Below are 25796 nucleotides of genomic sequence, written 5' to 3' on the forward strand. Positions count from 1 at the left end.
AACATAACCTTAAAACACACGAGACAGGTGTTCTTTCTCTATTATTCCAATACATTGAATTATGACTCCTATGAGGATCATTATCAGCAAAATGATCATTATCAGGCTAATAATGGGGGCAAAGAAAATGGGAGTGTCCTCCTGTTAGAAATGCCAGGGCAGATTTTTGGTCCCATTCCGCCCCTGATTCAAGGTGAGGGGACATACAGTACATATAAGACCTACTTACACAACGTTTAATCCATATTGGTCCAAGGATGACCTTGTAAAATACATAAATATGATAATCAACACACACACACATACACTCACACACAGTCAATAGTGAATCCATATTAAGTTAATTGATAAATTGGGGGAGGGGGGTCAGATCACAGGACCTTTATTCATGTCTGTTCAGTGGTGGGGTCACACCATCTTTGGAGCCATGTTATAGGTATCCACAATCAGCGTGTGATCAACGGAGAACAACGCGCAAATCTAGAGAGCTTCTTTTCCAGTATCACCTCAGATGTTCTACCATGGGTTTGGACAGTCTCTTGCAGTAATAATTATTTTCTCATTATCCATTATTTTTTTGTTGATCAAAAAGTTACAAATCTATTAAAATCACAGCAGAGAGTCATCGCTGATGCGAGGGAGCTCACAAATTGCATACAATACAACAGATCACAGTTTCGAAGGCTAGCACAGATTAAAAAAACAAACACATATGTACCATTTATATAAGACACACACTGATTGTCTCTTAGAAACTACATATTGATTCCTTATAAACACTTTTTCTTAAATAAAGTAGTGCATCCATGTCGCCTCGGGTGCGCGCAGTCCACACACCATCCTGATGAGTCTCTCTACCAATAGGTCTGCAAGTTATAAGGCTCAAACGAAGCCTGACCATCCAAAGCTCTTAACCAAAAGATCCGCTCCTCGAGCAGTGTTGTTCTGGGATAAGGATTTGTTCCCTGGCTGTGATGTACCATAAATTACTAAGGGTCACCTCCGAGTTTTCCTTAAATTAACCAACATGTGTTGTAAGCATAGAGGCACACACTGACAGACATACATGTGAGAGGGCTACAACCTGTGAGGTTAATGAAAATAAAGTCTCTTAGCCAAAGCTAAAATAAATTCTAAATTCTCCTCTACAGGCTGGGGCCAAACATCATGCCAACAACGCGAGGCGCCACCGATAGCCCCCTCTCTCTCGCAGTTCCTTACCGACGACACGAATATTCAGTATTTTAAGCATATATCTTATTGAAGGATGTCAGAGCTATATGTTTGATTTATCATTGTCTTTGTTTGAATAGTTTACACATTGTTTTTTTTCACAGGACTTGGAATTTCCAAGATGAAGTCTGATCTTTATAATCCAAGCAATCTGCATTGAAGTTCAGTTTCCAGGATGCCGCTTGGTCTTTATAATCCAAGCAGTCCGCCGTGGAGTTGAAGCCTAGCCCCGAGGCTCCGTAGCTCTGAGTGGAGAGGGACGCAGGGGACTGGCTCAGATGGCTTGTGACAGCGTTGGTGCTCATAGGACTGAGTGTCGTCCCGGGGCCAGACAGCTGGTGATGCATGGGAGTAAGGTAAGAACCACAGTCCATTCCGCCGAAGTATGACGTTGATCCGCCATAGCCTTGGCTGTATCCCGAGGCCTGTGTGTAGGTCATTGGGTATGATCTTTGCATGCAGGAAGAGGAGGTAGAGAGAGGGTCAGCCATCGGAGAGATAGAGGCTGGACTCCAGATAGATACCGGTGCGGTGCTGGTTGAGATGGTCGGGACTGAAGTACTTGAGGGCGGTGTGAACTGGCCACTCGCCCCGCTTTCAGAGCTCGCTTCCCTGGCTGGAGAACTCTTCTTTTTGGCTGGTCGCACCTTGTTCTGGCCCCCGTTCTGCTGCTGCTGTTGCTGCTGGCGACACTTTGCCCTTCGGTTCTTAAACCAAACCTAAAAAAAGACAAAATAGCAAACACAGTTAACCACCCAAACAGTTTAAGGCAGGCCATCTATTATATACAGTTTCCAAAATGTGACGAAAATAGGCATTTGACGCATAAACCAAACAGTTATTTATGCACGTGTGAACCAAATAATGCTCAAAATATGTGTTGTGTTGATCATAGACTTTGGATATGCATTATTATACTGAAGTTGAAAAGCACTGGTCAACACTTAACTTTTAAAAAAGTAGACTGATTAATCCATTAACTTTTTCAAAGGTTCTCTTTATGAATGCTATGCCAATATTTATTATGACTATCTATCTCCTCGTTTGAGTTGCCACAAACAGAGGATATTTATTATTATTATTATTTTTAACCTTTATTTAACTAGGCAAGTCAGTTAAGAACAAATTCTTATTTTCATTGACGGTCACAGGGTTATATATAGAATGTTTTGCGTTGGTCAACATTCACCTGTACACGAGACTCTGGTAGGTTGATTTTTAGTGCTACTTCCTCGCGCATGAATATATCAGGATAGCGAGTTTTGCCGAACAGTGCCTCCAAAATGTCAAGTTGGGCGCGTGTGAAAGTCGTCCTTTCTCGTCTCTGCTTGCGGGGTGTCGCTGTTGAAAATAAACAGATGCATAACTTAATTTCATGTGGGTAGAATTAACATTTTAACAGAATATAAAGCAGGGTTATTGAGACAACTGGGAATGAATTGTATTCCCTTTTAAATGTAACTTATAAAAACGTTATTTCACATGTATTTGCTATCCAGAGCTAAGACGAATTCAGGACCAATGACACGTTACAAACATTTAATGGAAGAAGATTTTTAAAGTCAGTACTACAGAATGCAACAGTGAGTTGACGTCTTCCCTCATTGCAACAATATAATTACGCATTATTAGCAAGAATCCATTGGCATGTTTTTGTAATTAGATGCATTAAAGCTTTAGCAGGCTATAGGCCTACGTGATTTGATCCTAATTGGAATATTTAATCAAATGAAGAGTTGACATAAATGATTAAAGCATCCATGCGCACGCGTAAAAAGTTCTGAAACCCACCTGGATAGCCTACGGATGGATGCAGAAGGTCCATTCCGGATGTCGTTAAGCTCAGTCCGTTGACTGTGTAAGGTGGTTGCTTCAGATACGACATCATGCTAATGTTGGACTGGGGGGTAAAGTTGGAGAAAATGTTGAAAATTGGGTAAGGCCCGTAGATGTCCTTGGTTGTTTATCTGTTCTTTTTCTCACTGCCTCGATTTTGCCGCTGGATGCCTGTTCCAGAAATCACAATAAGATAAGACATTTAGTAAAGCAAGTTGCATTCGGTTTAAATAGCATTTGATGGACTCAGCGCTGTGATCACTTGGGAAACAATATTATCCAGCCGCAGTGTGTTCTTAAAACAGTCCCAGACCCCCAGCTGTCCCCTTGAGCTTGGCTCATCTTGACAAACGTTGCCCCCCCCGGCCAAAAAAGCAACATCCTATAATTGCAACAAGTTCTCTCAAAGAAAAAAACACAGTCGCTCAAATGCACACACACTGGGAATCAGCTAGGACCACAATTTACATAGAACCCAACTAATTGTGTCAAATATAAGGGATTTGATGGGGGCCGAGACAAAGACACCGTAGACCCGACTGATAACAAAACCCCCCTTGGCGAAAAGTAGCTAACAATGCAGTGAATTTATCAGGACCATTTTGTACATTTAGGTATTTCACTAACCTAAGCTTTTCACTCTGCCTCTTGGTTTTGTCCGCACAAGTAATCGCTGTAAATGTGAATAGGGTGTCATTAAAGTGTGAAAACAGAAGTCTACTTCAGCTAACAACTTAAAACTTGAAGGGAACTCGACTGTGCCCAATAGGTTCTTCACCATTTCCATCCTAATTAATTGCTCTCTGTAATTAGATTTCCAAGGTTGAATAACGTTCAGAAGGCAATCGAAATGTTTTGATAACGAGGCCATATGCTTAGGGGACTTGAGTTAACCAAACAGACAACCCCATTCCAAGTTAGAGGCTAACTCCCCCTATCTCCCACTGTCAAAACGCCTCTTGACTCATTTAAAGGTACTAAAACCCATTAAAAAAACCTTAGTACTGGGCTGGAGGACACATCAGCCCTGCCAGTCAAACTGTTATAAAGTCAACTCTTTAGACAAAGATGATTCATGCAGGGCCTGGATTATAGGCATAGGTCCTTTTAATAGGCATAAATAATGTAATTTATTGCTAAATGCATGCTTTATTCATGCTATGACATTGGTGACGAATCAATGAAATCTCAAAATAATATTACACCGGGAAAAAATCCGTTTTTGAGTTTACAAATGAGAGCATACTTCGACCTACTTTAATGTACTCGATAGTATGCCACTTTCCACGTCAATGACTTTACAAATATATTTCAGATTTTAAATTAGGTTAATATATATCCAGGAGTATTTTTATTTATTTTATTTTACCCTTATTTGAAGAGGCAAGTCAGGTAAGTCAGGCAAGTCAGAGTATCTTCATAAAGATTGAACAATTCAATGATATTGGAATATTTCTACCTGGAAAACTGTCTTAAATTCAATGTGTGGTGACCCACACCCTTATCCCCTCTGTGTCTCTTGATTATTCCATCTGAGTTGCATTTTTGAATATCCATCCAACGTTGTTTTTTAAATATTTTTTTTTACCTCCACTCAATCTGTCACTCTTAAAACAGACATCGTATAGCAGTTGCACACCCGTTCAATAATAATGACCCTGTCCAATAATTAATTCTGATACATTTTTTTGTTGAGTAATTAATTAGATAATCCGGGTGGCACGCGCACCCTAATTACAGGACGCTATCCTCAACTCTGCACAGCATTCGGTCATAATAATTCTGCAAACTGACGAAAATAAGTGTTAACAAAAATACATAGGTTCCTCTATTTTTTGTAATATCCATATGGTATGCAGAATCATGATATAACAATTCATAACACGTTTTTCGTTGTAGTTAGCCATATGGATAATGGAAACAAATCAATTTACAGGCGTATATATGCTACATTTTAGCCTAGCCTCTAGGCTATATTTTTAAATAATATATTGACTATTAAATGAGCAGATAGTGTTGTTTTTAGTCTACTCAATTGATATTAAATATTAAAGTGTCATTCTAAAATATTCACTTTTAGAATGGGAATTGGACTTTTTTAAGCAAATGTGTGCAATTTGTTTTGTAGCTGTTTGCCACGACTAATATAACATAAACCAACGAAAACAGCTCTGTATAAAAAAAAGTGCAACATTTCTGCAATGCAGGCTATATTTGAGAGAATTGCCACGATCCTCCCGCGTGCCTTGTCCCGCCTGGTTGTTCCATGGAGGACTGAGCGGGGAGGGAGTTGTTGTACCTACAGGCAGAGAGAGGCTTCACTACACGCCTTATCAATTATCGCCCTTTGTCTCCATGCATTTTCACACACACTGAGAGAGTTAACTGGAATGCAGATTGAACAAAGTCATCTGAAGTGTCGAACAAACATTAGCTATTCCATTTTTTATAAGATAATATTCATTTTGAACATTACGGCTCAAATTATTGGCCTAACTTGGATTTAAATGTAGCTACAGACTAGCACCGAGTTTAAAAACTATCAAATTCATTGGCACGTAGAACAGAAACTGTGTCTTAAAACTGTTTTCCAGTGTCCTACAGTAGGCTTCACATTGAAGACCCATACACAATAGTCACCGGAGTGTTCAGTGGGCTAATGAGTTTAGTTAGTCGATTACCATGTGTCAGGACGTTTCGCTCTTTCTCATGGATAAATATGACCGTAAATATGCTATACAAAACAGTAACCTAATACGGCCTAATACACACTTTTATTTATTTTATTGTTATAGGCATTTTTTTTCTGCGGGATGTTTCCTGTGGGATGTCGCCTGTATAGCATATAGGCTAATAGGTAGCCTATTCATCATTTTGTCCTATAATTACGACTCTATACCTATAATAATGATAACCTCTACTACTAATAATAATCATCATAATAATCATAATAACAATACATAGCAACTTACTCAGGATTGTGGCCGGAGAAGATAGTTCTTTGTCCAATCCTTTCCTTGAATCAAATATCTCTCTCTATAATTTCGAAATCCTATAAGATAACCAATCAAAAATAACTGTCGCTTTGGATATATTAGAATAAAAAGACCGACAAAACTTTCATATTTAACACTTGCACCAATGTATGGTAGAGTGCAAACGCGTTTATGTTGGTAAAATACATACGGTTATAATTTGTTAGTCTGTTCTGAGTGAAGTTGCTGAGTTGGATTTGTAGAAAGGTCTGGCCAATGAGAACGTCTGGAGCACTCGGAGATGGGGGTCTGCCTCTCTCGCGGGGAAATTTGCTGAGAAGCAAATGTCGCCAGCTACTTTTTTGACGCAAACTCCTCAGCCAATGGCAGCGAGGGGGCGACTGACAACATTCTCATCCCCGAGCTGACAGTAAATTAGTAATAAAACCTCAAACTCACAGGGCTGGGAATCTTAGCAAAGGAATAGGAACAGTTGCTTACCTGCATCACGACTCATGTGAGTGGTTAGTGGACAGAAGACATTTAACCATTTCGTGAATATACATTATTGACGTCTGTTTAGCACATATAACAATTTTGATGTAAAAGGTTCCCAATCATGGTAAAAAGGAAACTACTCCCACGATTCATAAATGGTTCAAGATCAGTGGGCAAGGTAAAAGCAATATCCACAGCCTGTTCATCTCCCGAATGATGACTAATAACAATAACTAATAACAACATGGAGCACTCCCCACGAATCCATGACAATTCTGGGGCCATGACAAAAACCGTCCTAGCGAAAAGCAAGCGCTCCATGTGGAGGCTAAAACACGGTTCTCTCACATTCCATTGCGTAGCAAGGGGGGATTTGGGGAGTCTTATTTCCTTATAACTATGCTTCCATCCACAGAGCGCCCGCTTCGATCAAGTTGATATACCATAATTCAGCCAGGATAGGGAAGACGAGGCAGACTAACCAACAATTTGGGCCTCATATATTATTGGCAGATGTAATAATAATTCCTGTTGGCTTATTTAAAAAAAATAAAAAATGAATAGATTTAAATATCCAGCCATGTTAACACATGATGTCGTGGTTGGAACACATCAGAGAGAAGACCATCCCTGCAGGAGTTGGGTGATATCCGACTTAAATTAGTGGATGCATTTTTACAGCAACCTTGACATGACTGGAGAACTCAGTGGACCACATGCACTTCAGGAGAAAATCAAGGCAGACTGTTTTTCTCTCTCAAAGGTATAGTTCTTTTAAATTAATGTGAATAATGAAAACGTCATTTTTCCCCAAAATGTATTTCCTATGGCTTACATTTTGAATGATCGGTTCACAACTATTTGTGATATGTGTAAATAATAATAGGTTGAATTGCGTTATGGAATCCCTCTACAAAAAAACAAATGTGTGTTGTCCATAGCTCACATAAGTTATCTTCATGTATATTATTATTATTATAGTTGAATAGGGGCTTTAGTTGAATAGTTAATAGAACAGAAATGGTAACTGATTCCCGCCATTGATATTGACTCAAGCCACAACTAATAGCCTACGTCACCTGAATGTTAAACCTGTATACACACAAAAACAATATGCCGAGGGTTTTGTCACGGCTCGGTAAATGTATCATCTTAAAAGCTTTGAGGAACACACACACATAGACAACACACACACACACACACACACACACACACACACACACACACACACACACACACACACACACACACACACACACACACGCACACGCACACGCACACGCACACGCGCACACACGCGCACACGCACACGCACACACACGCACACGCACGCACGCACACACACACACACACACACACACACACACACACACACACACACACACACACACACACACACACACACACACACACACCACAGACACCACAGACAACAAACACACACTCACACTGGCATACCCGCTCACTTCAAACAGATTTGAATATTGATTTAGATTTATCAACAGAGACAGACCCGTGAGTTTTATGAATCGTCAGTTGCCTCTCTGGCAGTCTTTTTAGATAGCCTCGGCTATGTCAAAAGTGCAGTATTTCATCGTTAGACCGATGTTTACCCTTTGAAAAGCTAAAACATATCGACTAATGCAAAAATCAATGTCATTTCTTTTGACAGACTTTGATGAACGGAAATCGTAGTGGATCACGCCCTCTAGATTTGTTTTCTACCAAACTTCAGTTCCGGACTCATCATATCTGCATCTCAACTGGAGCAAAGTTTTCAACGTGTGATCTAATTTATGACCGGGATTTCTTCAGTCTACAGCCGCTCTCTGTCCATGAGGGATGGCGCATGACAAGGTGTGAGGTTTACTACTGTTTATAGGCGTACTGTATCTGTATTTATTATTATTTATTTTTTTCACTATGTTTTTGAAGCCAATTATAACTTTTCATGTGTTAACATTACTGATTTGTGACTGGCCCGGGGTGCTTTTGGGTATGGTAACTTTTTAAAAAACAATATAGGCTATGTGTTTATCCGTCTACCCATTTATGAAAGTATGCTTTCAAAGTGGTCCGTCTCTCTTTTGTACCTGCCTCTCCTTAAAGTCAAAGGATATTTCTGAAGCAAGTTGCATTAAGCCATATCACACAGAGATCATGACAAAATATATTGCTAAAACAAACTACATTTACCAGCTTTAAAAAAATAGGCTATATTGAAATCTATACAGATTTTGAGGCCTAATTTACTGTATGCCATTTCGTTTATTAAGCTACATAGAGAATTATTAGCTCACATATACTAAAATAATAGCCTGATCATATAGGTAGCACGAGCTATCTCTAGCCATAGCTATCAAATAACGCACAGATTGTTTACCTGTGTGTGTTTAATAGCCTAATACTTTACAGTGATGTGTGGGAAATAATTGTGCGTAATATCGTTATCTGTTGGATCTCGCTTGCCCCTCGCCGTTTAAATTGTTACATTATTTATAAAATTCTAAACACCAGCCCACCTCAGGGACTTTCTATCTTAAAAGGAGGACGACGTTAAAGCGAAAACGAGTTAACGCCTCTGGCAATCAGCGCTCCCACTGACTCACGGCTAATTGGCGACGACGATGTCTTTTATCTGTGCCTCTGGTAAGTGAACCCTCTGGGTTAAGAGTTGCGGGATTCAAATCCCACATTTAACACAATTTGGATGTATGAATCAAACTCTACCTATACCAATTCTTCTTTCTCGTTTCATTTTTCGCGCTATGATTTTAGGCCTACCACTTAACATTGTAACCTCAATCTTGTTTAACCTATTATTGAAACCCCTTAGCCTTCTCACATGCATGTGCATCTATGCCAATCATCACCATCATGAAGCAACTTTAAAATATATACATTTACACCGTGTTAAATTTACACAAATGCAACTTCCTTTTCATGAAAAACGATTATACATTTTCAGATGTGCATGCACTCTCTCGCTCCATCTCTCTCTCTCTCTCTCTCTCTCTCTCTCTCTCTCTCTCCCTCTCTCAGATGCACAGTCCTACACACATTTCCTTTTTTAGACAAGAATAGAACAAACAGACAAACAAATACATACATAGGCTACACACACAATTAGCCTACATTCATCTATCTGCACTTCACTGTTTTGTCATGTCGAGCATCACTTTCGTCCTCGTTTGAAAATCCCGCATGACTGATTCAGTGGAATGTACGGGGAATTTATTCTGCGCCAAAACAATACGATCTGGTTCATATAAAAAAATGACAATCTCAGGATCAAGAGAAGACGTCGATAGTCTAGTATATTGAAGGATTTATATATGTGAATGAACTGCATACAATACCTTTTCTATATAAAAAATGAAATAGCATAATATAAGCTTTCTACTTCTATGAAATACATTTAATAAACATATAATGAAACAGAACGAATACAATAACTTTTCTTCAGAAATCTCCTTCATTCATCCAAGGATGCTTCATTTAGGAGAACCTACTAAACCCTAAGGTTAGTTGTATATGCTCAATAAGTTGTGTATTCAAGAGAGAGTTCTTATATTATCTTAAATATGTTATGCTGGGCATAATACAAATACAATAACACAGGTATAGTATAAGACTAACAACAAAATGGAAATGTACTTGAAAATATCATTCATTCAGAATGTTGGTAGACCCAGAAACATGTTACTGTACATGGAAGAACTTTTTCTGGTAGTTTGTGCAGTGCACTTTATATAAATATGAATGGGAGATTCTGAGTTTTTCAAGCAAGAATCATTTGTTTGAATTATGGTTGTGTTATTGAGCAGTAGTTGGTGTAAAAAATGCCAGATGATTGATATGATTAGGCCTACAACAATTTATGTTGAGTAAGAGTAAAACAAACAAAAATCTAGAACACAAAGTTAAAGAAAATGTGGAGAGCACATTTAGTGTAGCTGTAGATGGAGCTAGCCCTCCCTCTGTGACTTTGTGAGGAAAGAGAGGGAGGGAGAGATAGTGGGGCGAGGGAGAGAGAGGGGGAGAGAGAGAGAGATGAGCAGAAGAACAGGGATCATCACAAGCTGTATTGTAATGAGCTCAGCAGGTTTGATGGATGTACAGATGTAGGGTCTTAATTTGATCACCCTGTTGAAAGAGAGCGTTCGTGCAATGCAGGAAATGGAAAACTTATAGTGTATTTGACATTTAAAAAGTCTTCTGACATTTGTAATTTCAACATTGAAATTTCAGGCTTGATTTTCCGTTTTGAAAAATGAATTAAATATATTATAATCCACATAATAATTCACATTTCCTGTTGCTGCAGAATTATTTTCCTGCGGTAACAAACTGGCTCAAATTAAGATCCTACATCTGTACACGTGTTCTGGTCAAGGTGTGTTACACAGGGCTTCAATGGAAACCTTGTTTTATCTGCTATTCCCTTAAGGCAAAGTGGCTAACCCTTTGTGTAATGTAACATGTAACACTGACCTATGAGATCATCAAAACACATTCAAAGTGCTCCCCTGGGATTAGTGCGGGCAGGCCTTTTCACTGTCATTTTCTCAGTCTAATGGGATAAATGCTGAGATGTACACTCTCCTTCCTGTGTGATATAGTGTGCTTGTTTTAAAATAATTCATATTGTAAATGAAATCCATGGGTCTATGTGTATCACTGGTATAATAATCATACTCTATACTAGACCTGTAGAATAACACAGTGTTGTTGAAGCTAAATGCTAGCTACCACATTTAGTCAGGATCTGCTGTGTGAGCTTTAGATGTCTTTGCTACAGAGAGATTGTCTTGCCTCTTGAATGAGTGTGAACAGATGGGTAGTGATATGGTGATAACATGGCTGATTCAGAGGGGTTGGGTTAAACGCGGAATACACATTTCAGTTGAAGGCATTCAGTTGTACAACTGACCTTTCCTTTCCTTTCCTTTCAGTCCAACTCACTTTGCAGAAAACCGGAAGAGATGCTCTTGAAAAATTACATCTGTTGTTTGTAGATGTTTATTTTCTGCTCAGTGTTAACTACACCTATTTTATTTCTAGGGCTGAATAGGAAATTGAAAACACCAAGTGTATCAGCATTGGTGTTCTCAGTCACTATTTACTTATCTTGGCAATCTGTTATCATTTGATAAAAGTATCATAGAATGGTAGCACTATAATAGCAATGACTGTATGGGCATTAGTCCTATAGAATATTATTTTCCTCCGTAAAACTGGATGGAGTGTCGGCTCAGCGTGTGTTTGCTGCTGCCGTTAGTATGGCATGCCTATTAATCAGTGCTGTAATTGTTTGTCTTGTGTTTGCACAGGGCTTCTGCAACAAACACATGGATTACATTTACTACACTCTCCTCCAGACCATCAATAAGTCAAGACCCGTGGAAATCCAACAAGGACAAATAATATAAAGATAAAAATACCTCTCTACCACCCCCAAGATGAAGCCAGACTGATACTGTGCTTATGTTCATTAGCTCACTGTAAAATAAGCTGTGGCGTGCCACAGGCAAGTGTGCTTGGGCTTCTGTTATTCCTGCTGTACATTACAGATATCAAGGATGCTTTGCTCAATGTCACCCGTGTCTTTATGCAGATGACTCTGCACTCCTGGTGTTTCACATAAACCAAACCACTCTGGAGAGTATACTGAGTGCAGGGCTCACTAACATCAACAAGCTGTCTCCGCACCTCGGCAAAACAGAAGGAATTCTGTTTGGGTCCAAAATGAAACTAAGCGAGTCCTCAGACATCAGGGTACAGCTAGCAGAACAGGTACTCGCAGCCAGAACAGCAGTTCATTACTTAGGATGTACACTAGATGGCAACCTGGCAGGGGAGGAGTATGGCTACTAAGGTACTAGGTAAAGTGTTAGTGTAAAGGACATCACGCTGCTTTACACTGCTAGAGTAAGGGACATCACGCTGCTTGCTTAGTGTCACGAGTGCCACTTCCTCCTGATTCGGCTCACACCGAGGCTTGAACCCAGGACCTGAAGCGTCTTACCAGTCGGCGACACGGAAAAGCTAGCTATTCGTTGGTGCATGTGGGGAATCTTCAGGCTGAGGAGTATGTGCTACACCAGGACCAAATTCTTGGCTATGTAGTCTAAGCTGTTGGAAAAAGATTCAAAGAAAGTGCTAGTGTGCTCATCCAATGTCCTTTTTTATGCTAGCACCTCCTGGTTTGAAGGTTTAATAATCTACTAAAAAGCAAGCTCAGGATAGCCCAGAACAAGTTTAATCTGAGCCCACCTAGAGTACTCATATTGGTACCAGACAGTTTCAGGAGCTCAACTGGCTGCCCACTAAGTCAAGGGTCACACAGACCAGACTTAGTCGGGTTCATAGGATCATTCATGAAGCAGCTCCTAGGTATTTTGTAAATGTAAATGTAAATGTAAATGTAAAATGTATTTTGTCTCACTTCCTTCCCCATTTTAGAGACTCAAACAAACACAACAATAGAGCTAACTAACGTGTTGTGTGTAGAAGCCTGGCAGGGAAAGGTTCTTTTTTATATTCAGGAGCCTCTGAGTGGAATAGTCTGCCTCTGGTCTGTTAAAACTATTCCTACTCTGAGAAGCTTAAAAAGGAAGGTGAAATGCTGGTTAATGGATGTCCAAGTAGCCTTCTTTTGTCTATAGTGTGTGTATGTTGTTGTGCTCTCATATGACTAAGTAACTATATTGACTTGCCATTTTAGCTTCTGTTTTTTTATTTTGCCACATGCCATATTTGACAAATGCATTCTTGAAAGAGGACCACAATTGAAATAGGTTGTAGACTTTCTTGTGTTTATCTTCAACGATTCTTAATCATGTGCATCAATTTGAACATGTACTTTGTTTTTAAATATCCAATAAAAATAATAAAAAACAACAGCAATGCCTCAAGATTAGCATTGAATGTAACTTATGAATATTATGATTTTTAAAATGAATGTATGTAATATCAAGATGTATAGTTGATATTACATATATTTGATTTAAATCATGTCCCTTGCATTTAAAGTCAGTGTTTGTGTTTTTCACCAAGCGATGAGCCAGCCCCAGCAGTGTGGAAATAAAGATATCTATGTTGATGTAACTGTCAAGCAGCCTCTTCCTCTGCTCCCAGACATCCTGTGGACCTGGGTATACATACATTCTCGCTCTCTCTCTCTCTCTCTCTCTCTCTCTCACTCGCCCAGTGCTAGGCTAGCCCATTCTCTCTGCTGAGGTGTCTCTGTCTGTGTCTGGAGTGGTAAAACCTGCCCTGCAGACCGGACCTCTCCCAGTTACAGAGTTCAAAGGAGTAAGAACTCAATGTGAAGGATTTGTTCAGGCTTATTTGGTAACCCAGGATTTGAATTGGATTCTGGGAAGCATTCTTAACACATTTGAAAATGTAACATTGTGTGATTTTGTGTGTAATCCCCATAATGCATTTAGAAATGGGCCCAGCGCACTCGTACAACTGTGACTATTTATGATTTCTATCAAATGGTTTCTTGTCTTGCCTCTTGGGGGCTAGGTAAGTGTTGGAGGGATTGGTGAGATCTCAGGTGTTGGGAGGGAGAGCCAGTTAAGTATTGATTCTTCCATGTTAACAGTCTCTCAGTGCTGTCTTGTTTCTCTGACCTGAATATGAAATGGGGGTCAGCCACCATGCTCCCTGAGGTATTCGCTCAGGTCTCCCAACAGCAGCGGAGCATTTAAACCCCAAGTGAATTATTCCTCCCTGGAAAGGAAGGTGAGATATATGCGCACGCACGCACACACACATGTAACGGATGTGAAACGGCTAGCTTAGTTAGCGGTGCGCGCTAAATAGCGGTTCAATCGGTTACGTCACTTGCTCTGAGACATTGAAGTAGTAGTTCCCCTTGCTCTGCAAGGGCCGCGGGTTTTGTGGAGCGATGGGTAACGATGCTTCGAGGGTGACTGTTGTCGATGTGTGCAGAGGGTCCCTGGTTCGCGTCCGGGTATGGGCGAGGGGACGAATGTAAAGTTATTCTGTTACACACACACACACACTTTGTGTTCCAAATATAATAATTGTTTTAAGATAGTGAAATATTTAATGTCATGGTCTCTACCCTGTATGAATACATTGTATGGCACTACTGTTAGGGGAGAATGAGAGAGAGAAGTGCTCTTATGTCAGTCAGTCAGTCAGTCAGTGTTTGTACCTTGTCCAAACCCCACTTTGCTTTGACTGACACTTTGGCGATGCCCCCAGCTCCCTGCTTCGACTTCTCAAGTGTACCCCTGTTAGCCCTGACACTGCCAATTCCTCTCATGTCTTTAATATCTCTCTTTCTGCCCTCAGGTTTTGCCAGTCAAGGCTCCCCCATGATAGTTGGATGTTGTTGCCGTCACATTTTAGAGACAGTGCTGGTTGGGTGTTTGGGGTGTTCCAAGCCCCTGGCCTGTCTGAGATGGGATGGCTGGCCTGTCAATCAGCCCCTCCCCTATAATTAGGAGTGTAAACACAGAAGTGGCCCAGCCTGGGAGGGAGGTTAGGGGGGAACAACCGGCTCCTGTCCTGATGTTACTTGAGCTTTTTAGGCTCATCTCCCTCTCTCAACTTACCAAGTCCAAATAAAGTAGTACTGTTGCTCACATTTTGTAAGATCTAGAAGAGACTGCCATCAGTTCAGTCTCTTTTGAAAAGTTGCTGAAATTAAATGGATAGACCAGGTGCTTTGTGTTTTATTGAACATGCTACAGATAATTTTATACAGACTGCTGGAGCAGACCACATGTTTCCTGAACAGTGCTATTTTTTTAATTGGACCTTTATTTAACTAGGCAAGTCAGTTAAGAACAAATTCTTATTTTCAATGACAGCCTAGGAACTGCCTGTTCAGGGGCAGAACAACAGATTTGTACCTTGTCAGCTCGGGGGTTTGAACTTGCAACCTTCTGGTTACTAGTCCAACACTCTAACCACTAGGCTACCCTGCCGCCATCTCTGAAGGCGATGCTGGGCTGGGACACACCTTTGAGTAGTTAGTATAATTCTCTTCTTCCATTTGAATTTGCTCTGGAACACAACAGTTAAGGATATGTACAGTACATATTTAGGTGAGTGTTAAGAAAGAATCAAAGAAACAGTTATCCTGTCCTATATGCCTGCATTCCTAGACAGGACCTCTTCAATGCCTGACCGTAATCAATTAAACTATTCCACAGTTATATATCCTGCTCTCCTTCCCTCCTGGTTCACCTCTCCTCACCTCTCCTCTCCTCTCCATCTCCTGGTTGCTGAGGGGACTGGATAGTGGCTAGTGGAATGCAGTGTGGGCTGGAGCTGCAGACTGGGACAGGCCCAGGGGGAGTGGAGCACCATAGCAGCCACCGCCACTGCTCTGGTCAGGCAGGGAAGCTGGCTGTGGGAATGCCGAGAAAAGGAGACAAGGAATTTCACAGGAGAGACTGCCAGAGAAATGCCATTCGGGTAGTGATGAGAGAAACCGAGAGAGCGAGGGAAAGAGGAGAGGGAGAGGAGCAGGGCCAATTGAAATGCACTTGGGTTCTACACTTGTAAGATACCTAGTGATGGGCCAGTAGCCTGATGAGGTGGTGCAATCCCCCAAACAGAGAACCGTAGATTAGTCTTTATTCATCTCAGGTCTGGAATCAAAACTAAATATGGTCTGTTTTAAACAAACACACTAAATGCCTGGGGATTTGAGACTAACTTTCTGTCACATTTGACTCCATTATAAGCCATTCATAATAATATATGCCACTTAGCAGACATTTTTATCCAAAGCAACTTACAGTCTTGTGTGTACACATTTTACATATGGATGGCCCTGGGAATCTAACCCACAATCCTGGCATTACAAGCACCATGCTCCACCAACTGAGTTATATAGGACCACGCTTTATCTGCATTGTATTGATCACCACCCTCACAACTGACCACACTTTTTTCTGGCGGTGCCCATTTGTATGTACAATTTAGTTTTCGGTGTGTTCATTTGGTATTAATAGTGTCAATGTGTAGGCCAACATGCGGCAGAGGGAGGGGGCACGAGAAGGCCCAGTGTAGCCTAGCTAGCCTACTGGCCAAAGCCATGGAGGTGCCCAGAGAGACATGCTGCAGCATCATGGTCCACAGCATGGTAAGACATGGGGCAGATGGGTTCAGTGTAGCAGCACAACCTCCCTCTTATCCTCCCAAATGTGAGGCAGCAGTGGTGGGAAAGGCACAGTGTGAGAGGGAGCCTGGGATCAGAAAGGCTGTTGGGGAGGGAGCAGGGGCTGAAAGTAGTTGGAGGGGGGTGTGGGGGTCATAGGTTTTGGGGTGGAGCGGGAAAGCCAGTCTCCCCTGTCACATCCCTTTGAAATCCCAGTGCAGGGGCACGAGCCCAGGGAGGAGTGGCGGTGTGGCCCAGCGCTGGACAGACAGGCAGTCACCGCTCTGGGCCATGGTCCAGCTCGCCTTGCCTCTCCCAACCCCATTCACCCAATCCCAGCCCACCCTGTCTGGCCCAGGCCTCAGGCAGCCAGGCAGCCAGCCCCCAGTGGACAGGCTGGAGCCCTGCACGGTGGAGTCCCAGCCTCAGTGAGGCTCTCCGAGCTCTTCCAGTGATGGGGATGCCGCAGAAGACATGAATCCACTTTTCCTTTCTCCCTTTCCTGTTCCTCCTGTCGTCCTGTTGTCCTACTGGGCCCAGGCCCTTGGATGGGGCCCAGTAGAGTCTGCTGGTGATGATAACCCCCACCTCTCCACCAGGCCACTCTGCCTCCAGGGCCTGCCCAGCGCAGGACCACACATCCCCATGGCAACAGTGGCAGGCCCTTGTGAGTCCACACAATGTGAGTGGGCATTGCGCCAAGGGCGGCCAAATTGGAATGAAGGAGAGTTTTTTGGGGGAAAACAACTCCCAGGAATACAGAATCTTTTTTATTCCTTCACTATGTCCAGTATTATTTTTTGGGCCCTCTTGACAGAATGTCACAGACTCTACTATAAGTGTCCATTTGTTCAAAATCAGTGTGTGAAATCCTCCTGGTCTTTGTTTGAAATCGGCTTTGACCATGAGACCTATGCAATGTCATTGTGAGGCGCTCTCTATCTGTTCCATGCCGCTCACTCTCCTCTGTCATCTCTCTTGAGGCTGGGATATTTGATTTGCTTTAGGTTATTTTCAATTTCATAACTGTTGTGCAGAGAGGAGCATTTCTAAAAGCAGCCCCTTGGGTAGAGTTGACCTGATGCATTCCGGAGCATTCACTGTATATTTAAAGAGAGCTTGTCATAGCAATACTAAGCCTGCGCAAACACAAGTAGTTCAATGACATTCACAGATACCACCTAAAGTTGATCCCCGCCCCTCTAAGCCATTGGGAAGACAGAAGTGTTTGGCTGGTGTTTACTGAAAGTGGATCTCTGCTGTTTGTTTTGTTGTTTTCTCCTCCCGACTGTCAACACTGCCTAGCTTCCCTTGACTAGTGTTAGGAGCCGGTGAGTATGTGGACCATGTGGTATATTTGCTGATAACAGGATTTACTCAAATTGTGACTCGCCAGTTGAGAAAGGTTAATTGGGAGTGCAGCTGGCAGAATGGCCGCATGCAATAATTATTAGTGTAAGTTGCTTTATTATTTAGTCGTGCTAATTAGGCATTAACTGTGTCTGTTGCCTTTGGATCACCACTTCAATCGCATGTCAAATTGCATGAAGTTCTCTTTGACAGCCATTTATCACTATAGTAAAGTAAAGCTGTTTTGTAGATGTCCTTAGCCTATTTATTATTATGAAATTTATATTTTTTGAAAATATTGATACAGAAAATTAGAAAAGAGGATTTGAGCGAAATGGAATGTCTCTCCTCTCGTTTTGTTCTTCTGTGAAGAGTACTTCACATTTCAGTTTTTAGTGTTTAGGTGCTTTATGTGAAAAAAGTACATGTTTAGCAGGATTACCTAATATTTCTCACAGCTGATATGGTTTGTGTATTGTTTTCTGCAAAGGCTGTAGGCCAATCTCACACAGTATTCCACTCTGTCACAGCAATTAATCCACAGCTACCTAGTCAGACATGTGTAGTGGTTTGTTTTTGTCCTGAGTGTTTCGATGTGCCCACAGATGAAGATGAAGCTGGCATGGGCCTCACATATACTATAGGTGAGACAGAGAGGGAGCAACAGAGAGAAATAGATCAAGGCATGTCATTGACCTACGCTCTCATCAAATAGCCCTGTGCTGCTTATCTAGCTGCCATAGCCTCTGCAGAATCCCCAACAACCGGATGCTCCTGTGTTCAGGGGAAACAGAAAGAGAGTCTTTGACGCGACTTACGTTAAGATGACACTCCATCTTAACTCCTCCTCCACGTTTACTGGATTGGTTGAACAGTGCAGAAGAGTACCTCCCCAAACAGTTTTTCTTCGTCAAGACCATTATGTAGGGGATCTAGTTTCAGGCGTTTATTTTTATTTTATGCCACGGTTAAGTTAGGTTAAGCTGCCAGACACAAATGAATTTAGATGCCTGGAAAGGCTGCGATGCCCTGGACCCATCCCTGCTCCTTAGAGAAGAAAAGACACCAGTGGAGAGACTCTTCCAGGGAAGGGGGCAGGGGGCGAGAGAGGCCTTTTGATGGGTTTCAGTGGAGGGCAATAGAGGAGTCTGGAATAAGATGGGAAGGTGGAAAGGACACGGTTGAATGTGCTTGTCCGGCTATGATGACTAGATGGCTCAGCCACCACTGTGCCTCCGGCCTCCCCATCCCCTCCCTCTATACTCCCCCTCAGGACACTAGTGGATAGGGAGTGAGGGGGAGGCTTGGCTGACGTTTTATCTTGTCCCTGGCTCACCACAGATTCTTTCACCACATGCCCCCTCCTTAAATCTGTACCTGCTCATCCCTGGGTCTAGGCCTGCTTTACCGGGGGGCTCTTGATCAGTGAGCTGATGGAGAATCGAGCTCGTCACACACTCCAAATGGGATGGGATTGCCCAGGAGTTAAAAGGTGAGTGAGTAGGGATGGGGGTTAGCTACCAAACACCACCTCCATAATGAGACCCAGCAGCACTGTTTGGGATGGAGTTTACAGGGTGGAGGAATAGGGGTTTAGGGGGTTGTGGTGGCTAAGACTACACCTCAATATACTAGTTGGTCAATAAGGTGATAGGCAGGAAGAGGGATGGAGAGGAAGGGAGGTGGTCTTGTTTTCGGCTGGCACGTCGTTAGCCTCCCAGGGCTCAGGGGGAAAATAGTCAGGCCGCTCTGCGTGCTTAAACCTCAGTCCTTGTTTGTGGGGTTCCAGGGGAGTGCTGGACCCCTTAAGGAGGACAGGGTAACAAAACAGCAGCTTGCTGACAAGAGGGGTGAAAAGAGGGAGGGCGAGTTGAGGGGTTAAATAAAAACATACAGAGTCCCCCATCAGAGAGAAAGAGAGGCATTGTTTTGAAACTTCTGTATGTGTAATGTTAACTGTTAATTGTTATTGTTTATTTCACTTTTGTATATTATCTACCTCACTTGCTTTGGCAATGTTAACACATGTTTCCCATGCCAATAAAGCCCCTTGAATTTAATTGAATTGAGAGGCAGGCGCTTGAAACAAAAACTTGGTAAGTGTTGGTTGGTATTGTGATCAAGTATCAGTGGTGACAATACAAACTTCTATCCCTCTGTTCACCATTTCTCCTCTCCTCCCCCACTCTCTCTCTCTACAGTAGAGGCCATTTTCTACTTCTTTATCCCTTTTAATTAGAAGGCAAATTCTGCAGCCTGGAGAGTCCTAATCCCCTACTGCACAACAATGCACGGAGTGGCTTTGAACCGCTGACCTGCAACCCTCATCCCCGCAAAATCACCACTACCCCCCCAGAGGACGAGTACCAAGGGGGGTAGTTTAGGCCCCCCATTGGACCTGCTTGGGGGAAGGGTCCAACTCCTGGTAAGCAAGCTCACATTGTATCAAGCGCACACATTGTAACAAGCACACATTGTACCCCAAATACACACACAGAGGAAATCCATGTCTATTTTGCTTCCTTATGATCATTATAGGAACAAGGTTACATAGGTGACACAAATGACTCAAACTGAAAAGGCATTGGGTCAGTCTACCCTGTAGAGAGAGTCTACTAGTATGTTTCCTCTATTGATGTACATATATTAATGTCTCTCAATGTATGCAATGGATCCCATTGTGGTGATTCTTGTATAAGGAGCAGACAGTGTGTTTTTAAAAGACAAATAATTGCCTACCTTTTAGGAAATTTAACAAATAAACACTTTCCAAACATTAATTTAATGCTAAGTCCTCTTACATACATATTGAGTTTCAGTGTGTACCTCTATTTCCATGCCATTAAATAAATTAGCCCACCCTTGCTCTTCCACACCCACTCTGACAATTAACATTGTACTAAGTGATCATTAACTGAGCAGAAAGTGTAATGAGAGTGATAAAGCTGTCAGCGCCTGTATCGCTTTACCCCTCCTGTGTCATCTGGGGGAGAGAGGTCATCAGATAACCACAGAGAGAGAGTGTGAAAATAAAGAAAGAGAGTGAGGTACCGAGACATGGAGGATAAAAAAGGTTAAATGGACTGATTGGTGCTCTTGATTTATAGAGACCTAAAACACTGTTACATTTCGTGGGCTATTATCTCGACCAGTAATGGCAGCAAACCATACTGGGAGTGTCTGTGTCACTGTGTGTGTACTACATTGCCTCCAGTGGCCATAACACAGGAGAGTCCGTTTCTGAACCTGACACAAATCAATTCTATCCCTGCTACGGTGGCAGTTGTTTATGTGTGACTGCCTGCCTGCCCTATATTTCCAGTCAAGAAGGTATGTGTATTTGAGAAGCAGAGGCCAGACAGTAAGGGTCTGTCAGCGGGAGATAGGTCATTGTTGCATGTATGCTGTTGCTGCTGCTGTGGATGAATTGAATTGCCATACTCATCTTTTGTTAGTGTGACATCAAACCATGAAGGAGAGAGAGGCATTGTGGGAGAAAAACAAAGCTGGCCAAAGACAGACTGGGCTGAATAGAGTGATATGCAGTGTTATACAGTTATACAGTTATTACTGTAGGCCAATGAATGAAGACTGAAGTGGGTTTTAGTAGTGTTTTTCTAGTTAACCCTTGCCATAAGCTAGGGTCAATGGGCTGTTTAACGCCCAATTCCTATTATTGTGGTAACAGCCTTTTAAAGGAGAGCAGGTCTCCCTGCTCCTCTGTCTGGAATAGTCAACTGGAGACATTCTACCTGTGTCCACCTGTCATATTTCATTATTTACTGTCCATGATGTTGTGGTGATGATGTTGTCCTGCCTGGTCTAATAGACTAGATGCAACCTAGTAAACGTAAATGAGGGACACTTAAATTGGTATGTTATGTTTTGTATGGTTACATAAGACAGAAGTTTACTTAAAATGTCATTAGGGTGGTTGGTTGGGGTGGATGTGTAGGTGTATAAAGTGAATGTTTAGCAACCCAAAGGTTTCGTGTTCCAATCTCATCACAGACAACTTTTGCATTTTATCAGCTTTGCTAACTTTTTTAGCTACTTTGCAACTAGTTAGCATGTTAGCTAACCTTCACCCTAACCTTACCCCTAACCCATCGCCTAGCTAATGTTAGCCACCTAGCTAACATTAGCGTTAGCCACCTAGCTAACGTTAGCCACAACAAATTGGAATTCATAACACATCATACGTTTTGCAAATTCGGAACATATTGTACGAATTGCAATTCGTAACATATCATACAAATTGTAATTCATAACATACCAAACAAAACAAAATGGATATCCACAAATGAATACATACCATTCAAAACGTAACATACTAATTGTCCCGGATTTATATGTACTATGTTACGTCTTCATTTCTCTCGCTCTCTCTCTCTCTCTGCACCCTCTCTGTCATTCCTCCATCATCTCCTTCCTCTCTCTGGGAGACAATGTTGTCTTATAGGAATTTAAACAGAGTGCTACTGACATAATGAAATGTCTTTCAAAGGAAACAGATTACATGAAATAACTTTGTTTAACTCTCAAAATAATCATTGCCTAGCTAATTAACATTAATAGAGATGCCCTGAGCAGGGATAGGGGAGCGTGGGGGGGATTGGATATGGGGAGGGGGCATCCATTTCCCTTCTAATTTACCCAGAGAGCTGAGCGGATCTTTTCTCGCCTTCTGTCTCAATTAGTTACTCACGCTGTCAGTCTGTCTGTCACTTCATGGTGCGTCTCAACATGGAGTGGGCTGTCAGGATGAGCATTCAACATCTCAGAGCGTTGTGTTTCAGGGCGATTAGTGTGGGTCACATTCTTGCTGAAGGCCACCATATTCTCTTCCTACCCAAGGGCAACATTTTCAGAAAGCTACTTACGTATTATTCTAATCCCTACTCTGCTTCTTTTCCAATGCCAAAAAATCTAGTTACCGTTTGGACAAGCATGATAGAGCAACTTGATCAGGCATGAGTGTAAAATAGTTTAAAGGAGTTTTCATGGTTCAGTGTAACTGTGGCATAAGATGACAACAATGGTGTGCTTGTCGTAGATGCAGTAAAGAGATCAATAGAATTCGACCAATGCAATGGCAACGCCCCATACGTCTCCCCCTGTGGGGGAAAGATTCAGAATCTCCTCATTGCCGCTCATCAAAATTAGTGTACATTTAGGCTATTGTTTATATGTATATTTCACACAATGTTGGGGTAAACATTTAAGGATAATGCTTGTTTGGATGTCAACCCCAATACACGTTCATGTCACCACCACAAATGAACTGCATTACATTTAAAAAAATGTCTTCAACTACCACCAACAATTTCTTTATGGCTAGCTATGCTACCAGCTTATACAAACGGGAGTTAGCATTTAGCAGATATTTTATTTAAACCCGATAAGGGACGGATTGAAATTGATGTGCACTACACAAGTATGTGGACACCCCTTCAATTTAGTGAAATCGGCTATTTCAGCCACACCCATTGCTGACGGGTGTATAAAATCAAGTACACATCCATGCACTCTCCATAGACAAACTTTGGCAGTCGAATGGCCTTACTGATGAGCTCAGTGACTTTCAACGTGGCACCGTCATAGGAAGCCACCTTTCCTACAAGTCAGTTCTTACCATTTCTGCCCTGCTAAAGCTGAAATGTAAGTGCTGTTATTGTGTATTGGAAACAACGGCTCAGCCATGAAGTCGAAGGCCACACAAGCTCACAGAACGGGACCGCCAAGTTCTGAGACGTGTAGCACATAAACATGGTTTGTCCTCGGTTGCAACACTCAGTTCCAAACTGCCTCTGGAAGCAACGTCAGCACAATAACTGTTTGTCGGGAGCTTTATGAATTGGGTTTCCATGAGTGAACAGCTGCACACAAGCCTAAGATCACCATGCGCAATGCCAAGTGTCGGCTGGGGTGGTGTATAGCTTGCTGCCATGGACTCTGGAGCATTGGAAACATGTTCTCTGGAGTGATGAATTATGTTTCACCATCTGGCAGTCCGACAGATAAATCTGGGTTTGGTGGATGCTAGGAGAACGCTACCTGCCCAAATGCATAGTGCCAACTGTAAAGTTTGGTGGAGGAGGAATAATGGTCTGGGGCTGTTTTTCGTGGTTTAGGCTATGCCCCTGAGTTCCAGTGAATGGAAATCTTAACGATACAGCATACGATTACATTCTAGACGATTCTGTGCTTCCAACTTTGTGGCAACAGTTTGGGTAAGGCCCTTTCCTGTTTCAGCATGACAGTGCCCCCATGCACAAAGCGAGGTCCATACAGAAATGGTTTGTCGAGATCAGTGTGGAAGAACTTGACTGGCCTGTACAGAGCCCTGACCTCAACCCAATTGAACACCTTTGGATGAATTGGAACGACGACTGCAAACAGAACGAAGAACAGTTGTTAAAACGGCATATCTAAGGCTCTGGTCTGTCCAAGAAGTGAGGGTAAAGGCTCTGGTCTGTCCAAGAAGTGAGGGTAAAGTCTCTGGTCTGTCCAAGAAGTGAGGGTAAAGGCTCTGGTCTGTCCAAGAAGTGAGGGTAAAGGCTCTGGTCTGTCCAAGAAGTGAGGGTAAACGGTAGGCATGTTCTCTGCTATACACTTCATGTTTTAATTATTATTTTGGGTATAAGGGAAGGTCACTTGTCTTTTTTTCAAGCGTTCAGGGAGGGTTGAGGTTAAATATATTTTGCAGGAGGGACATCCATTTTCAGAGGTTCGATTTTCTCCATGTAACCCTTATTAGAAATAACATTCATGTCCTACAGATAACTTCTAAATATTATGCAGCGAAAACAGCCAAATATATCTAAATCGGATTTTAGTGGGCCTGTTAAAATTCATAAATGATAAATCATGATGGAATTGACGAACATCCACTTTGTCAGATCAGCTTTTTTGAATAGTCACCAAAATAAGAATTTGTTCTTAACTGACTTGCCCAGTTAAATAAAGGTAAAATAAAAATAAAAATGACCAGGTCCTTGTGCATTTCCCCACGCTTTGCTTTCCATTAAGGCACTTGGACATGGGTCATGTGCAGTGGCAATCCATCATTCAGGGCAGGTGGGGTTGAGCCCCACCTGTTTTGAGCCCCACCTGTTTTGAGCCCCACCTGTTGAGCAAAAAAACGGGCAGCTTTATTAAATAGTACCCGCAAAACACCAGTCTCAACGTCAACAGTGAAGAGGCGACCCCGGGATGCTGGCCTTCTAGGCAGAGTTGCAAAGAAAAAGCCATATCTCAAACTGGCCAATAAAATAAAAGATTAAGATGGGCAAAAGAACACACACTGGACAGAGGAACTCTGCCTAGAAGGCCAGCATCCCAGAGTCACCGCTTCACTGTTGAGGTTGAGACTGGTGTTTTGCAGGTACTATTTTATGAAGCTGCCAGGTGAGGACTTGTGAGGCATCTGTTTCTCAAACTAGACACTCTAATGTACTTGTCCTCTTGCTCAGTTGTGCACCGGGGCATTTTATGTTATTTTCATGGACAAATAATGGGCTTTTCTTTCAAAAACAAGGGCATTTCTAAGTGACCCCAAACTTTTGAACGGTTGTGTGTGTGTGTGTGTGTGTGTGTATGTATATATATATACATACATACATACACACACACACACACACACACACACACACACACACACACACACACACACACACACACACACACACACACACACACACACACACACACACACACACACCGTTCAAAAGTTTGGGGTCACTTAGAAA

At 42.1% G+C, this 25796-nt stretch overlaps 1 protein-coding gene and 1 long non-coding RNA gene across 2 annotated transcripts; one reads left to right on the forward strand and one right to left on the reverse strand.

Moving 5' to 3' along the window:
* Nucleotides 1-366: 366 nt before the first annotated feature.
* otx2b (orthodenticle homeobox 2b) lies at nucleotides 367-6360 on the reverse strand. The gene is made up of 4 exons (XM_035753694.1): nucleotides 6042-6360; nucleotides 3025-3240; nucleotides 2423-2574; nucleotides 367-1952 (listed from the first exon to the last, which is right to left on the reverse strand). The coding sequence occupies exons 2-4, from the start codon at nucleotides 3119-3121 to the stop codon at nucleotides 1332-1334; spliced, it is 870 nt and encodes a 289-aa protein (XP_035609587.1). The 5' UTR covers nucleotides 3122-3240; nucleotides 6042-6360; the 3' UTR covers nucleotides 367-1331.
* Nucleotides 6361-7014: 654 nt separating this feature from the next.
* Nucleotides 7015-13433, forward strand: LOC118369238 (uncharacterized). The gene is made up of 3 exons (XR_004822523.2): nucleotides 7015-7305; nucleotides 8215-8399; nucleotides 11876-13433. It is a non-coding gene; the product is annotated as an uncharacterized LOC118369238 (long non-coding RNA).
* Nucleotides 13434-25796: the final 12363 nt, after the last annotated feature.

Source organism: Oncorhynchus keta, chromosome 35 (genome assembly GCF_023373465.1).
Source record: "Oncorhynchus keta strain PuntledgeMale-10-30-2019 chromosome 35, Oket_V2, whole genome shotgun sequence".
Taxonomy (NCBI): Eukaryota; Metazoa; Chordata; class Actinopteri; order Salmoniformes; family Salmonidae; genus Oncorhynchus; species Oncorhynchus keta.

Bases quoted from the DNA above. Each gene is read 5' to 3' on its own strand.
- otx2b (XM_035753694.1), bottom strand. From the start codon at position 3,121: ATGATGTCGTATCTGAAGCAACCACCTTACACAGTCAACGGACTGAGC. The intron at 2,575-3,024 runs GTGGGTTTCAGA...TATTTTCAACAG, and splicing joins TCCATCCGTAGGCTATCCAG to CGACACCCCGCAAGCAGAGA. The intron at 1,953-2,422 runs GTGAATGTTGAC...GTCTTTTTTTAG, and splicing joins TACCAGAGTCTCGTGTACAG to GTTTGGTTTAAGAACCGAAG.